The sequence below is a fragment of the Grampus griseus genome (assembly GCF_964374135.1).
Source record: "Grampus griseus genome assembly, chromosome: 4".
NCBI classification, from domain to species: domain Eukaryota; kingdom Metazoa; phylum Chordata; class Mammalia; order Artiodactyla; family Delphinidae; genus Grampus; species Grampus griseus.
The window spans coordinates 44,370,332-44,385,414 of NC_138997.1; the positions used below are offsets into that span (position 1 = coordinate 44,370,332).

A 15,083-nucleotide genomic window follows, 5' to 3' on the forward strand; every position below is an offset into this window, starting at 1 on the left:
CTCAACACTTTTGATCTGGGGAAGAAGAGAGGCTGTGTCCACCTTTGTTAAGTGTAACTGCTTTACAGCAACAGTAATAGCAGCTAACCTTTATGGTAGGTCACAAGCTAAGCGCTTCCTGCTGGTCTCTTTGAACCTTCACAACAACCCTGTGAAGTAAATCATTCATCTCCATTTTACAGATATAAAAACTGAAGAGGGCTTCCCCTGGTGGCGCAGTGGTTGAGAGTCCACCTACCGATGCAGGGGACACAGGTTCGTGCCCCGGTCCGGGAGGATCCCACATGCCGCAGAGCGGCTGGGCCCGTGAGCCGTGGCTGCTGGGCCTGTGCGTCCGGAGCCTGTGCTCCGCAATGGGAGAGGCCACAGCGGTGAGAGGCCCACGTACCGCAAAAAAAAAAAAAAAAAAAAAAAAAAAACTGAAGAGTTCAACAATCCACCCCCAGGAAGAACCTATAAAGGAGATGTTTGCTTGTGGTGAGGCCAAAGGAAAGTGAAATTCTTTTTACTCAATATTGACAGAAAAGGACAGGAGATAGGTGAAAACTTTGAAATAAAAAATCTGTTTTCCTCCTCACACTTGATGCCCCTGTCACAGTTAAACATATAAAGTAGGTAGCTTCCCTCTGAGGGACTCCTGATTTAACCCAGCCACTCTCTCTTCCACTGTGGCTGACTTTGGAGAAAGTCCTGAGAGCCCAGGGGTGCGGCGATATTGTGGAGGAAGAAACACACCCCAAAATAGACTATGCAGTGTTTCTAAAGGTAGGGGACCTTCCTGGGTATTTTCTGACCTGAGGAATGGAAAGAAGAGAAAGGAGGGAAGACAGTGTTAAAGAAAGAAGAGAGACAGACAAAGTCAGTACATAACTGAGAGACGGCTACATGAGGCTTAGAACCCAATGACCCCAGAGTGTCTCCACGAGTCCACAGAGGTGTCAGAAGTTGGGAAACACAGCACATTGCTGGGGATTTGTGTGGGAACATATATATAATAGAGCGTGTACTATATGTTAAGATGGAATAACCCCTAAACCTTCCTTGCTTCGTGTGGTGAATTTAGCACACACTAGTGTGGGAGAGCCTCAGCTAAATGGGAAGGGGTGAGCCAGGGACAGCTGGCTCTTGCAGGAGGTCGGGACAGAGGCTGGCAGAGACAACTGCGTGACAGGTGCAGCAGGGAGGGGGTGGGCACATATGGCTGATGGTAAAATAAGCTAGCTGTGTTCAGAGACAACAAGCAGACTGGCTTGGCTGCGAGAAACGGCATGCTCGGTGGAATGGCTTTAAAGTCAGACCCAGGTTGCAACGCCCTCTTCCTCTAGCACTGACTAGCTGTGTGATTTTTGAACAAGTGACTTAGAGTTTCTTAGTCTCAGGTTCCTGATCTGTAAAGACAACACCTATTTCCTGGGATTGTTGAGAGTATGAAATACGTAGCAGGTGCCGAGTAACAGTTCCTTCCTCTCGTCCTTCTTGGCTGGTAAAGAGGAATTTTGTTATTGCAGAAAAGCACATACCAGGCACTGTGTCTGGGTGTCTTCCCCACATTACCTCCTTTACTCTACAAAAACCCTTCAGGAGAGGCTCTATTTATCCCCATTTCACATAGGAGGTGATAGAGATTCAGGAAGGTTATGTAACTTGGTCACAGAGCTGGTTTGTAGCAGATGAGGAAGAATTAGAACAAGGTCTGTCGGCAAAAACCCTAATATGAAAAGATACATGCACCCCAGTGTTCATAGCAGCATTGTTTACAACAGTCAAGACATGGACGCAACCTAAATGTCCACCGACAGAGGAATGGCTAAAGAAGATGTGGCACATATACACAATGGACTACTACTCAGCCATAAAAAAGAATGAAATAATGCCATTTGCAGCAACATAGATGGACCTAGAGGTTATCATACTACGCAAAGTAAGTCAAAGAGAGAAAGATAAGTATCATATGGTATCACTTATATGTGGAATCTAAAAAAATGATGTAAATGAACTTATTTACAAAGCAGAAACAGACCCAGACATATAAAACAAACTTATGGTTATCAAAGGGGGAGGGATAAACTAGGAGTTTGGGATTAACAGATACACACTACTATATATAAAATAGATAAACAACAAGGAACTACTGTATTGCATAGGGAACTATATTCAATATCTTGTTTTAACCTATAATGGAAAAGTATCTGAAAAAGTATATATATATATATATATATATATATATATATATATGTATAACAGAATCACTTTGCTATACACCTAGCTATATAGTTGTGCTATATAACACAACATTGTGAATCAACTATAGTTCAATTTAAAAAAAATTTTTTTAAAGGTCTGTCAGACTACAGAGGTCCGGAATGAACCACTCTATCTGGCAGCTTCCCAGGCAACAAGTGATGAGATGGAAAAGGTATCAGTGGAAGGAATCCTCACAAGACAGGTTGAGAGTTAGCAACTAGTAGCCAGAGCTTAGATCTGTGTTCTCATTTGCTTGGTATGTTTCATGGAATTCTGGGTGAAGCTGGTGCCTTGCCATTTTCAACCAGACCCACTTTCCACTTTTGGTTACTCACCTGAGTAATGAAGGAAGCACAAGAACTTCAATCCCTGCCTCACTCTCCCCACCTATAAAATGGAGAGTTTAGACTACATGACCTCCAAAGTCACTCCCAGCTCTACAATGCACGTGGGTAGAATTTACAGGGTTTGGGGCTGGGACACCATGCCACTATCCTCAAAGCCAGCCCCTGGCTGTGATGCCTCTTACCATAGAAATCCTCTCACCCAAGGAGTTGTTTAGTCAGAGAATCCTAGAACACTATATAAATGTTCTTAAGCTTTGTATTTTAATTCAAAATACATAAATGCACATTCATTCAATTTCATTGATGCAGGTGCAGTGCTTTTCTTCAAGACCAGGCCATGTGGCAAGAGAGCAGCAATGAATTATTCATACAATTAGCTACGGCCACAATGCATCATCCCCATTCCAGTTTGAAGTTCCTTAAAATAGAAAGAGAACTTCAAGAGGTTGCAACTAAATCCGAACGCAGAATCTCTCTGGACTTTTGTGCTTTTCCCCCAATCTTTTATAGTTGTTTCTCTCATACTTAATTTGACAGCAAATTTTCAGTGACTCACCTCTACAGAGTCTTTTTTTAAAGTATTCAACATAGTTTCCCTAGAAACAAATGCTATTTCTTTTCATATTCCCATTTCAGCAGTTTAATTAAACTGTAAGTCAGGTTTTGTCATTCTTCTGCTCTAGCTCCTCCAGTGGCTCACCCACCTGATTGAAAGGACAAGCTAAAGTCCATGGAAGGACACGCTGCTCTGTCACTGCCTACCTCTCTGACCTCATCTCCTGCCATCCTCCCCCTGGACCACGTGCTGCAGCCACAGTGACCTCCAAGTACTTCTTCAAATGGCCAAGCAAGCTCCCACTTCAGACTTTACACTCCCTGTGGAATTCTCTTTCCCTGGATATCCAAGGGGCAAGCTCTTATAGTGCCCTTCAGGTCTTTCTTCAAATGTCACCTTACTTTCTCAGGGAGCCCTTCCCTATCCCCTTATTTCAAGAGGCCACCCTTGTCCCCTATTCAGCCTTTTCTATCTCCCCACACCCATAGGGTTTTCCTCCTTAGCACTAATCTGACATTCTAAATATTTTATTCATTAGAATTCGAGCTTCATGAAGGCAAGGATTTTGCCTGTTTGTTCACTGATGCATTCCCAGTGCCTAGAATAGCAGGTCCAGAGTTGTCACTCAGTAAATATTTGTTCAATAATAATCTTTATTATTGTAGTAAATGTATTGTCTTTCTGCCTGAGTTGCATAACCACAATCACAAGTACATCAGGCTAGAGGAGGTGTAGGAACAAACATAGCAGAGTCTTGGTAAGCAAAGAAGGCAACTAGAGGGGTCAGGAGTGTGCCCCCACTCCTTTAACTTGATCAAACCAAACTGACCTCTTCCCGTACTTGCTGCTTTCGTATTCAAATGTACAATACCATGCTGCCGCGTCAAACATAGAAGGTAGTCTAGCCACTTTCTTCAGATTCAGGAGAACAACAGAAAGAAGACAGGTTGTTTTGTTCTGGTCCACCCCTTAACGGTCAATTACCTTTAGCAAACCTCTCTCTCTCGCATTCTTGGTTCTTCATTAAAAAGGGGGAGAGTATAAAATAATACATGACCTGCCTATTTCACTGATCTGCTGCATGTATCAGGTAGATCGATAGCCATGAAAAGATACTGAAAAGTTACAAAAGACTCTATACAATAAGCAATTTTCTTTGTATTAAAACGGACAACTAATTTGTCTATAATATCTACTACAGCTCCCCAAAACTGATGATGTATTTTATAGCACCTTGATTTTAAAATGATTCCTAAAATGTATTAAAGAATAAACAGAAGGAAGAGTAGGCTTTTAAGGGCATGGAATGGGAAAGAGTGGAAAATGGCTTTCACCTGATTCTTTAACAGAAAAAATATAAGGAAGGAAAAAACACATCAATCTCCAGAGCAGTAACTGTATTACATAAAGTTCAGATTCAAGAATATTACTGTGAACATCTACAATTATCTAGACTCTCAGATCTTTCAAATATTTCTCATCTATTTCAATACCACAAGGACAATCCAAGTTGACATATTGGTATCACACATGTCAATAGCGGGTTGGGATGTAAATGAGCAAACCCTTTCCAACCATCTGAGTTTTGTTTTTATTACAGCCTTTATTAAACTAAAATAAAAAAGGGGTGAAGAATGACTTGTCACACCACTTATTAGAGTTGATGGAGTGTAGACGGTCTTTTCGATTGGCTTTTAACACACTGTTATGCACCATAGTACATTATTAATGAAAAGAAATGCAGGAATCTTGCATCAGCTTTTCCCCCACGTGATCCCGACATTAAATTCAAAATCAATTCTCCTCTACGTGGCAAAGGATCAGAGATAAAATGTTAACTTGTTTGTTACCAAAACTTAAAAGTATAGTTCAAAGCAACAGTCAGGATCCTCCATATTGTATTCAATAATTGTATATTTTTTTGGAGGAGGGGTTCAAAGGAAGAAGCAAACAAGTTGTTTGGAAGATAAACAAATTGTGCCCTAGTTCATACCTGACAAAAGAATGGGATCTAATTTTCTCTCTGATTGAAAGAACTCACAAGACAGCCATGGAATGCAAATTGGTGTTGGGTGTTTGAACTTCTCTTCCAATACCTGAGTATCCAAATGGAACTAATTCACTCTGGAAAAGGTATTAAGTAATTGAGCATGATTGTGCCAGAATGAGGGATAATCCTCAAACTGAAAAGGAAAATAAATACATTTTACAATGACAGGGTCACCTCACTCACTCAGTAACCTCAATCAAGCATTTTACATGCAAAATAAATAAACCAAATATATGAAGAATGACCTACCGCCAACAAGGAACCCTGATAGACACAAGCACCTGTGGGGAAAAAACAAAACAAGAATTAAAAGGGATGCATAATAGACCAATAGGCACTGCCCTGGCCAAAGTACACTAAAACTGCATCTACATGCATCATAATCAGTAAACTGTGCTTTTGCCAAAGCTTGAGGATTCTGCCCCTGGGGAAATAATCCCATACACCAAAACAACATTTCTTGGACATGCATGAGGGAAAGCGTTATTAAAACTCATTATTTGAATTTTAAAATAAATGTATGTATAATGACATGCTATAAATACACTGGTGTATTTTCCTATATGACAAATCAGCAAAGCCTTCCTAATCCAGTCCCAATTTACTTATCCAGACTTCTCTGCCACTCTTTGCTTACACAAATTCTCCAGTCCAACCCAAGAGGCCAACTTAGGATCCCATGGTAATGCTTTCATATGCCAATGCTTTCATTTTTGTTTCCTGCAGGAGATGCATTTGGTCTAATCAATTTCCTTGAACTTGATCCCATCTCCTTCACGGCGCTTTCCAGCCCACAAAATTATGCTTTTTCTAAACCAATTTTTGAACAGCACAGCAGGTGTTGATTTAACCTATAAACATGTAGGCAGCGTGCTAACAGATACTAGCTCAGAAACAGGATGCAAAGCAGATTGAAATAGCATATACACACCAAGACAGAGCACACCTTGACAATGTGCCACACTTAATGTCCAAAGAGGGAAGGACACATTTTACTACAGTGCTTGGATGCCAACAGATCATTCGTGAAGTCTCAGTACTATTAACTTCTCAGGAAAGGACTGGTCTACCTTATCTGCTAATAATGGAATTAAGAACAGTATTCAAAGAAAAGGAGACGGTTATTTACACTTGGGGTTTGAATCAAAGATCTCCATGGGCAAATTTATTGAAATGACTTTTTGTGCCCTTGAAATTCAAATAAGAATAACTTGAGATAAAATGTTGGGGGGAAATTCTTCCTGACTTAGTTTTAAGAAATTCTGTTCCAAAGACAGTATTTCAGTCTATGGTATATCATAAGAAAGGAGATATATATAGATATAGATATATATAAACACATATATGGATATAGATATATATAAAATAATCATATGACATGTGGATATGGATATATATAAAATAATCGTGGGCTTCCCTGGTGGCGCAGTGGTTGAGAGTCCGCCTGCTGATGCAGGGGACACGGGTTCGTGCTTCGGTCCGGGAAGATCCCACATGCCGCGGAGCGGCTGGGCCCGTGAGCCATGGCCGCTGAGCCTGCACGTCCGGAGCCTGTGCTCCGCAACGGGAGAGGCCACAACAATGAGAGGCCCACGTACCGCAGAAAAATAAATAATAAAAAAAAATCGTATATAAGTACATAAATATATATCAACACAATGCAATTCCTAAATTATGTAAATGGACTTATTTAATTACTTCTCACATTTAAAAGTTAAACATAAAGATCACTTAGGTACAATTTAACAAAATTTAACCTTTAGAATAAACAAACAAAATTTAACCTTTAGATAAAACCATCCTCAAGTAATTTTATTACCCTCCTCCATAGCACTACCCTCCAAAGGCCAGTAAACTTTCAAGGCTCCAAAAGGAATCAGGTATCTTAAGATGTATCCAAGTACTCATATCAAAACCCATTTCTGGAAATGCAGACAGATGTTATAAAATCACAGTAACATGAAAACATAAAGCAGCATTGAGTGTGGCATCACAAACACACCTGGTTAAGCCAGACATCTGTTAGAAACTCAAGTCAAAACTATGTGCAACTGCTGAGAAATTCTATCATTAGAAAAGGGAAATAACTCAATTTGGGTTGCTCTAGGATGTACAATTCTAAAAGAAATAAGCCTTGGCCTCTGAGGGCTTTCCTAGAACACAACATCTCTACCCGAAAGGCAGCTGCAGAAATGAGTCTCCATTAACACAGCTTCCAAAACCTCGTTGCTTCCCTGTAGAAAAAAAGAAAGCATTCTACTGTGATGCCCAGTCCCATCGAACATTCATCACCACCCAATGCCAGATGCAATCCTCCAAAGCAAGCATATTTCTCCCACACTGGCACCAGCTTCACACCCACCAGCAGACTAAGTTGGGAGGTTTGTTGGCATTGGGTGCTAGGTGCAGCTCCTGGTTCTGCCTTTTCACTAATCGATCAACTCATATACTTTGGAAAACAAAGTTACTCTCTCCGCTCGTCACTTTTTTTCTTAAGGAGCACTGGAATGATTGCAACTCTACCTGAAGTTTCGATTTGGGCTTTATTTGAACTTGAAACTCCAGCTTAAGGGGAATTCTAACTGATGATGAAGATCTAGAAGGAGAAACAGGCCTTCTTCAAGGGAAAACAGGAAAAATAAGAGACTTTGCCAGTTTCAGGGCATGGAATACAGCTGAGAAGGCAGGTAATTTAAGTTCTGACACCTGTGAGAAAGTGCATAAAGTTGTGCAGGGTGAAGGGATCACATAGTGCCATGAAGGAAGCTGAGATCTTGAGACCTTCCTCCTGTGGGTGGCGCCTTTCTTGCAGGTCACATAGGCAAAATGTCACTCCATATTCATTTAAATAAATGTCATTTCATATTCATTTTTAGGCCCTTTGGCACATTAGAATGTACTCTATTATGAGACACGTGTATAAAATCTGAAGTTTTCAGAGGAAATGTGAGATATAATTTGCACCAGTACTCACATCCTGAAACTATTCACTATGGAAACCCTACCTGATAACATGAGGAAATTAGAGAGGTTAAATCGAAGTCACAGAATGTCAGACCCATTTGTTCAAAGAAACAGTGGCACATGACCATAACATATGAAGAAGTTTGGACAGCATGGTATCACAAAAATACGACTCATTAGGAACAAGCAGCCACAAGTTGGTAGTTAAATGTTCAGGCTTTATTTTGTGCTATAATTCAGCATGTGGCTTGTACACTGTGGAATAGTTAAAATAGAATCCTTTTCTGGACTGACAGGACAGCTCCTGTCCTGATTATTGTCAACCAGGAGTCAGATCAATTAATAGAGTAGTTAAAACAAAAATGGGCCAACTGTTTTTGAACTAGTGTAAGATTTGGCACACGACTCCAACTATGCCATGTTGGTAGTCCCCTCTCCTCTCCTGAGGCAAGTGGTGGACAGTATTTTATGACTACTCATATCTGAGTAAAACTGAGTAATATTACCACTCAAGTCCACAACAGCGAATACAGATGACCATGCTCTCACTAAAGGATTTATTTGCAGAGGGTAACACCCAGGATCCAATCCCCAGAGGAGAACAGAAATGCAATATGATGGAAATAAGAGCCTATGACAATACAACACCCTTTATTTCCACTAGCTGGTAGTTGCAAAAGCCAAAAGATGCAGAGTTGCAATTATTCAATATTGGGAAACCCACCAAGGACCAACGTTTACATGTCCCTACTGCTACCTTACCTATATTAATGATTTCCAGATATGCAAACTCCCTGAGGGAAGGCATTTTTTTTTTGATGTCTGTATGCCCCTACCAGACATAACCTAATAACCTGATATATAAGCTATCAATAAAGATTTGTGGAATGAAAGAATGAAGAGATAGGCTATTTTTTCCCATCCAATGTCTTTCCTTCCTTAACATTGAGTTTTAAGCACTGAATCCTACACAGAAGGAACACCTCTACCAAGAGTGGAACCAAATATGCTGATCCACCCATAAATAAAACACTCTGTCTATCAAATGATCCTTTTCAGTATATTCTGCTAATGGCATTTAAAGGAAAAAGACTGGAAGATTGTAAGCTTGGCTAAAGTCACATGGGGAGTGATGGACATAGACTGGAACTCAGTTCTCTTAACCAATTCAAGACTCTTTATCCACAGCCAACATGTTCTATCTAGTGTAACTTCACAGGATTTCCACGGGTCGACACAACTCAAGATGTACTTCTCCAGACACACATCTGATTCAGAAAGCAGCCACATTTGCTAGAAGTTTCTCTGTGACTTGTTGATTTTATTAAGTTCTCAAATCACAGTAGTTTGTCAGCTTGGCGATATAAGAAAATGTAAAATAACACTGCCAATAACCTGCTTGTAAACCTTCATTTTTCTTTTAATAATTAAAATAAATTTCAGAACTAGAAAGATGCAACTGACCAAAAAGAAGGCAGCAAATACTGATCGGTTTTTTTTTTTTTTTCTATGCTGGATGATTGGCAGAAGTATTTTAGAGCTATCACCTAGCCAACTTCTGCATTTGGTGAATAACAGACCACAGCCCAAAGAAGTTAGGTGGTTCATTCAAGGTCACACAGCAACAGTAAGCTTAATTTGAAACGTGATTTGGCAACACTCATTCACCTGACCAAAATTTTTTAGCACCTATTGTGTACCAGGAGCTGAGTTGGAAGGATAATAACCAGGGGCCATCCTAAGCCCTCTGCGAGCACACAGTTAGGTGAGGAAGATTGTATATTTATCAACTAAAATTATAGAATTATTAACTGGTGCACCAGAAACATACATGACATGCTCTCTGAGCATTGAGAAGAAAACAACAAATTCTGCCATGGCCCGGACAGCAACAGTATCACAGAGTAGGTTGCATCAAGAGACCCACACGTGTGAATGCTTCTTTTCCACTTTTAAAAATCACTTCCAAGGCTAATAATAAAAACTTGAGGAAATCTCTAATATCCTTAAGCTCTCCATTCTTGACCTCAATGCTCGTATTTTTAAGAGAAAAAGAAAACCCTGACGGAACCAAATCAAAGGACTCATCAGATGACAGCTGAGTTTTTGGCCGTAGGACTGTTATTATTTAATTAATTTAATGAGATAAAGTATGTAAAGTGTTTAGCATAGTGCGAGGCAAATAGTACAGTGTTCAGTAAATGTCCATATTCATTCATTCATTCATTCATTATTAGGTAAGTATCATTATGACTTGGACGGAAACTCTCAGATATCTAAGAATCCAAGTTGTGGGATGATTCTAGAATGTTCTGAAGGTGGGATGAAAGAGTAAGAAGCAAAGTTTCCAAAGAATCTTTGGAGGAATAGCGCCCCTCGCGCCCTACACTCCTCCCCCATCAGAAGACTTTGGACGTTTTTAAACTTTGCCCTTTTTGTCAACCACTCTTCCAAAGAGCGAACCCTGCAGGCCCTTAGTAATAATGGCTTTTGTAATTTCAAGAGATTTGATTCTGAAAAGCAAATCTCTTACATCATTCCAACTGCCCCCTGGTGAGCTATCGGGGACGGACAGCACGTTTTCCGCGTTGCTGGAACATGATTCTAAACAGGAAACTGCCACCACCAAGTGCAAACGTAATTTTTCTGTCTCAAGTTCACATTGGGGTGGCCTAGGTTGACTCTCCCATGTGCTTTACTACAATTAAGCCCTATACGTTTTATTGTCTTTTAAGTTTGCATACACACGCACACATACAAAAGACACGGTTCTACAGGTTATGTCCTGGTTGAAAAAGGCTGCACAGGCCCCAGACCTGCACTTCCCGGGGATGATACACATTTGACATAATTCCCGGGAGGGTGCGGGCTGGCGGTCGCTCCACCCACGGGAAAGTCCCCACTGCCGTGCGTTTCCAAAGCCACCGTCACTTTCTCCAGGGAAGCTAGCTAGGAAAAGGCCGTTGCTCAGGTGGCTGCAGGTGGATCCGAGCAGGGCTGTGTCCTCTTCGGGGGCTGCCGCTGCCCCCAGTCCCACGCCCGGGTCCGCACCCGAGCGGAGAAGGCGCCCCGCCCAGCGCCCGCGACGGCCGCGGCTGCGGGATTTGCCGCGGGGCAAGTGAACTCTTCTTCCCGCAGCTGGATGAATAATGAACGGAGCCGGGAGGGGAAGCCGAGAGCCCTGCGCGGTAGATTAAGCCGCCTTCCTCAGCCCGCCGCCTCCCTTCCCCCTCCCTAAGCACCCGCTAGGCGACTTTCCTCGCGACTCTAGGCAGGTGGGAGCTCACGCCGCCTCGCGTCCCCGGGCCCGCCATCCTAGGACCCCCAAACTCTTGATTTCCTTATCGATTAATTTATTTGCCTGAGGTCACATTGCTTTTGCTATCATGGCGACAACTCCCACAATCTCCTTTTTTCTCACCCCCAGCTCCAGGGTTTTACACGTAGGTTGGAGCCTCGGAGGAAAACTGGGAGGCAGGGGGCGAAGTCAGAGAACGGAGCTAAACTCTTATTAACCACTTCTTTTCTGGGGAAGAGGCAGGCTCGTGCCTCTCTGTACTGGGGAGGTTTCTTGCAGTGCGATTGAATTGTCTACTTCCAGAACAAGCTCTAACCACCTTATAAAATCTTAATTGGACTTTACGGGTAGACTCATTGGGGGAAGGAGGGAGGGCGAGAAGGGGGTTTTAAGGTGCCGAATTTTATTTTTCATAGGAGCATAAGTATTTTTACACAGGTAATTGCAATTGTTCACTCCTCACCTACGCTCCATGTAGATGCTTTCCATTCGGGGGCACCGGGGAAGTGGGAAGAAAGAGAATCCAATTTCAGAGATGGTACCTCGGTCGGCCACCCACCCACCCACCCAAATGCACTCAGGGCAGAGAGGGAGAAGGGAGTGGGGCTTGTGATCTGCATACAAAACAATCAGGAGTTGGAATCTTCTCACAAAAAGCCCCCTCTAGTTCCACGGCCACCCACCCACCCCCAAAAAACTTCCATCTGACCCACAATGCCATACACCCGCTGAGCTTTTTAAAAATTACGATCTCACTCTCTCTCTCTCACACACACACACACACACACACACACACACACACACACACACGGCACCGCTCTCTCACCTTCAGAATGATGAGGCAATACTGCAAATTCCGCCAATGCCAGGGCCACCCCGAGCCACACTTTGAAGACACTCATTGCCGCCTCTGCACCCAAGCTGGGCAAGCCCAGCCTTCAGCATCCAAGAACCAGTTCTCAGCCAAAACGCAGCCTTCGGCGCCCCAGGCTGGGCGCCCCGAGAGCGGGGTGCGACGGGCGGCGGGCAGCGGGCGGTCACCTCCGGGGAAATGAGGCGACGGACGGGCGAGAGCGACACTCTCGTGGCGGGGGGGAGGGGGAGGGAGTCAATTCACTCACTGCCGGGCGGAGAGCGCGCGTAGCTCTCCAGCAGAGCAGGGCGCCAACGTCGGCTGAGCTCGGGAGAATAAAAGAGGAGGCAGGGCGCAGTGGCCCGCAGCTAAGGCTCGCCGGAAAGTTGCCCGTCACCAGCCGACTGGATCTCCCCGCATTTCCCGCAGGCCGGACCCGCCCGCTCTCGGGTCCCCAACCGTGGAGATCCCGGCGCAGGTTCTTCGGCAGCAGCTTTCTAAAGTTCGCTTGACACTCGCAGCGTCGGCCGAGGGGGTCGCCAGGAGCCCCAAAAGACCCACCCACTCCTCCTTCTGGCCTGGGCCACCCGGCTCGGCGGACCTCAGCCACCCGGGGCGGCTCGCGGGAAACTTCGTGCTGCGCTGCGGGCGGCTCGTGGGACTCGCCGGCGCCGCAGCCGCACGCCGCCGCCGCGGGCTGCGCTCCCTGCCGCAGACTCCGCGAAAGCTTCTGAGGAAAGCCGGGGGCGGCAGCGCCGGGGACCCCGCCGCTACTTTCCCGCCCCCGCCGCTGGCCCAGGCGAGGAGCGCTGCGGGGCGCGGCTCGCTCGGCGCCAGCGGCCACCTCCGCCCCGTGCACCCCGAGCCGGTCTGCTGGGTCGAGGTATGATTACGGGAGCGGAGGAGGAGCCATGGTTTTAAATGCAGCGAGGAAAATGCTAGAGAGCCTGGAAAGGACTTCCGAACTAAAGCCACTCGACCGGAGAGCCCGGAAACGCACAAAATAAGGCCCCCCTCTGGAACCCCGCGTTTAAAGGACACACGCTCCGCCTTCCTCCGCCTCCCCCACCCCCACCCCCACCCTTCCTCTCTCCTTTGCTCCGGGTGAAAATGGACCCAGAGACTCGGAGCTTTTGCAAAAGATTCCAGAGAGTCACGTGGAAAGGGGAGAAGCGAGGAGGGGGGAGTGAGGGGAGGCCGAGAGAGCAACCTGATCCCCTTATTCTTTCTGCTGGAGTTCAGATTGCCTTTGTCTGGGGCGGCATCAAAAGTGGTCACACCAGGGAGGGCTGGAGGGGAAGATGGCGTGGTCCTGGCTCCTGCACAGCCTAGGGACCCGCGAACCGGATCCACAGCCCTCACTTGGGAGGGGGTATGCCCACATTCAAGGACCCCAGCGCTACTCCCCACACACACACCCCGCCACTCCGGCTGCACTAAGAGAGTGAGGCAGATCTGATCCATCTTCCTTGCTCTGAGACCATCAGGTCGTCGCATCGTGAGTTTACCAGCAGCCTGGGAGGATATCGGTGTGTGTGTCCTAGGCGAGGCCTCCCACCGCGAATGCACCTTTCCCTCTCCCTGAGAGAGGCTGTCAGTGGAACACTACGCAGCCTCTGAGCGGTGGCTCCAGCTGCGCCCCCAAATGCCAAAGACTGGGAAGTAAATGGCAGGGCAGGGCACACTGGGGCATGCCCTTGAAGACTGGAGGTCTTGATTCCTGCTCAGGACTGAGTGCCGGCAGCTATATTTTTATAGGACCAAATAAAAATAGCTGGTCTAGGGTTAATTATTTTATGAGAATAGTTGCATCAGAAAGATGCTGCCTGGATTATGAGTGGCCCAGAGAAGAGACGTCCTGGGTCTCTCAGTTGACCTCAGATGGGCTAGCCTGTCAAAGGGGAGTTTGTCCAAGCATTGAACTCCGAGCTGTGAAACAGCAGGGGCCCAATTTATTTCCAGTCCCATCACCACAATCCAGCGGACGTTCTGCTCCGCACTAGCACGAGTTGGAACGATTCACTTTTCAGAATAACTCGATAAATTGTAACCGGCAGATCCTGTAACTATTACAATTAGCCCAAGCAAAAGGAAACGTCTGACAACCTAGCGCTGATCTTTAAGTATTCATAAGACCCAGGGGTTGTGCAAGTCTCTCCTGGGCTGTGGCGGTCTCAGGGACAGAGATTGTCACCTTTGTAGCTGAAGCACATAGTAGGTGCTCATTAAACGTTTGTTGAAAGAATGGACTGAGCAAAAGAGTAAGTCCCTGAGAGGAGGCCAGGTATAAAAAGAAGAGGTGAGATAAAAAGGAAACAGGATTTCCAAAGACGCTTTGCTTTTTGCTTCAGATAAGGAGGTATTCTAAAATACACCACTTCTGCCCCTGCCTCAATTTAAACAGTGAAATACTTGGAACAACCTATAATACAGAATGTGTTGAGTGAATTATGATTCCTCCATAAACTTCAATATTATACAGAGATTAAAAATATCCTAAATGTATATTTATTGACATGGAAAGATGTTTTTAAAATATTATTGGGTGAAAAATGTAGCTCATAAGAAAATAATATAATGTTCCAATGGTTTTGCTTGTACACATGTACATTTATGCATTTATACACACATATTCATACACACGTATCTCAAAGAATATACACCAAAATACTATCTCTGAGAATTCAAGTGAGTTTTAATTTCTCTTTTTAGCTAAACTGTGTTTTCTCATTCTTTTATATGGAACACATGTTTAAGTGCACGATGCAACA

General features: G+C 44.4%; 1 protein-coding gene across 1 annotated transcript in view; it reads right to left on the minus strand.

Moving 5' to 3' along the window:
* The window catches only part of FRAS1 (Fraser extracellular matrix complex subunit 1), a 459,773-nt gene extending 447,397 nt beyond the window's left edge, over positions 1 to 12,376 (minus strand). Inside the window, exons 1-2 of the mRNA XM_082652906.1 lie at positions 12,286 to 12,376; positions 5,447 to 5,478 (exon numbers count right to left, since the gene is read on the minus strand). Of these exons, the coding sequence (XP_082509032.1) occupies positions 5,447 to 5,478; positions 12,286 to 12,361 (108 nt within the window). The 5' untranslated portion in view covers positions 12,362 to 12,376. The remainder of the gene's footprint in view (positions 1 to 5,446; positions 5,479 to 12,285) is intronic.
* Between the last annotated feature and the right edge of the window lie 2,707 nt (positions 12,377 to 15,083).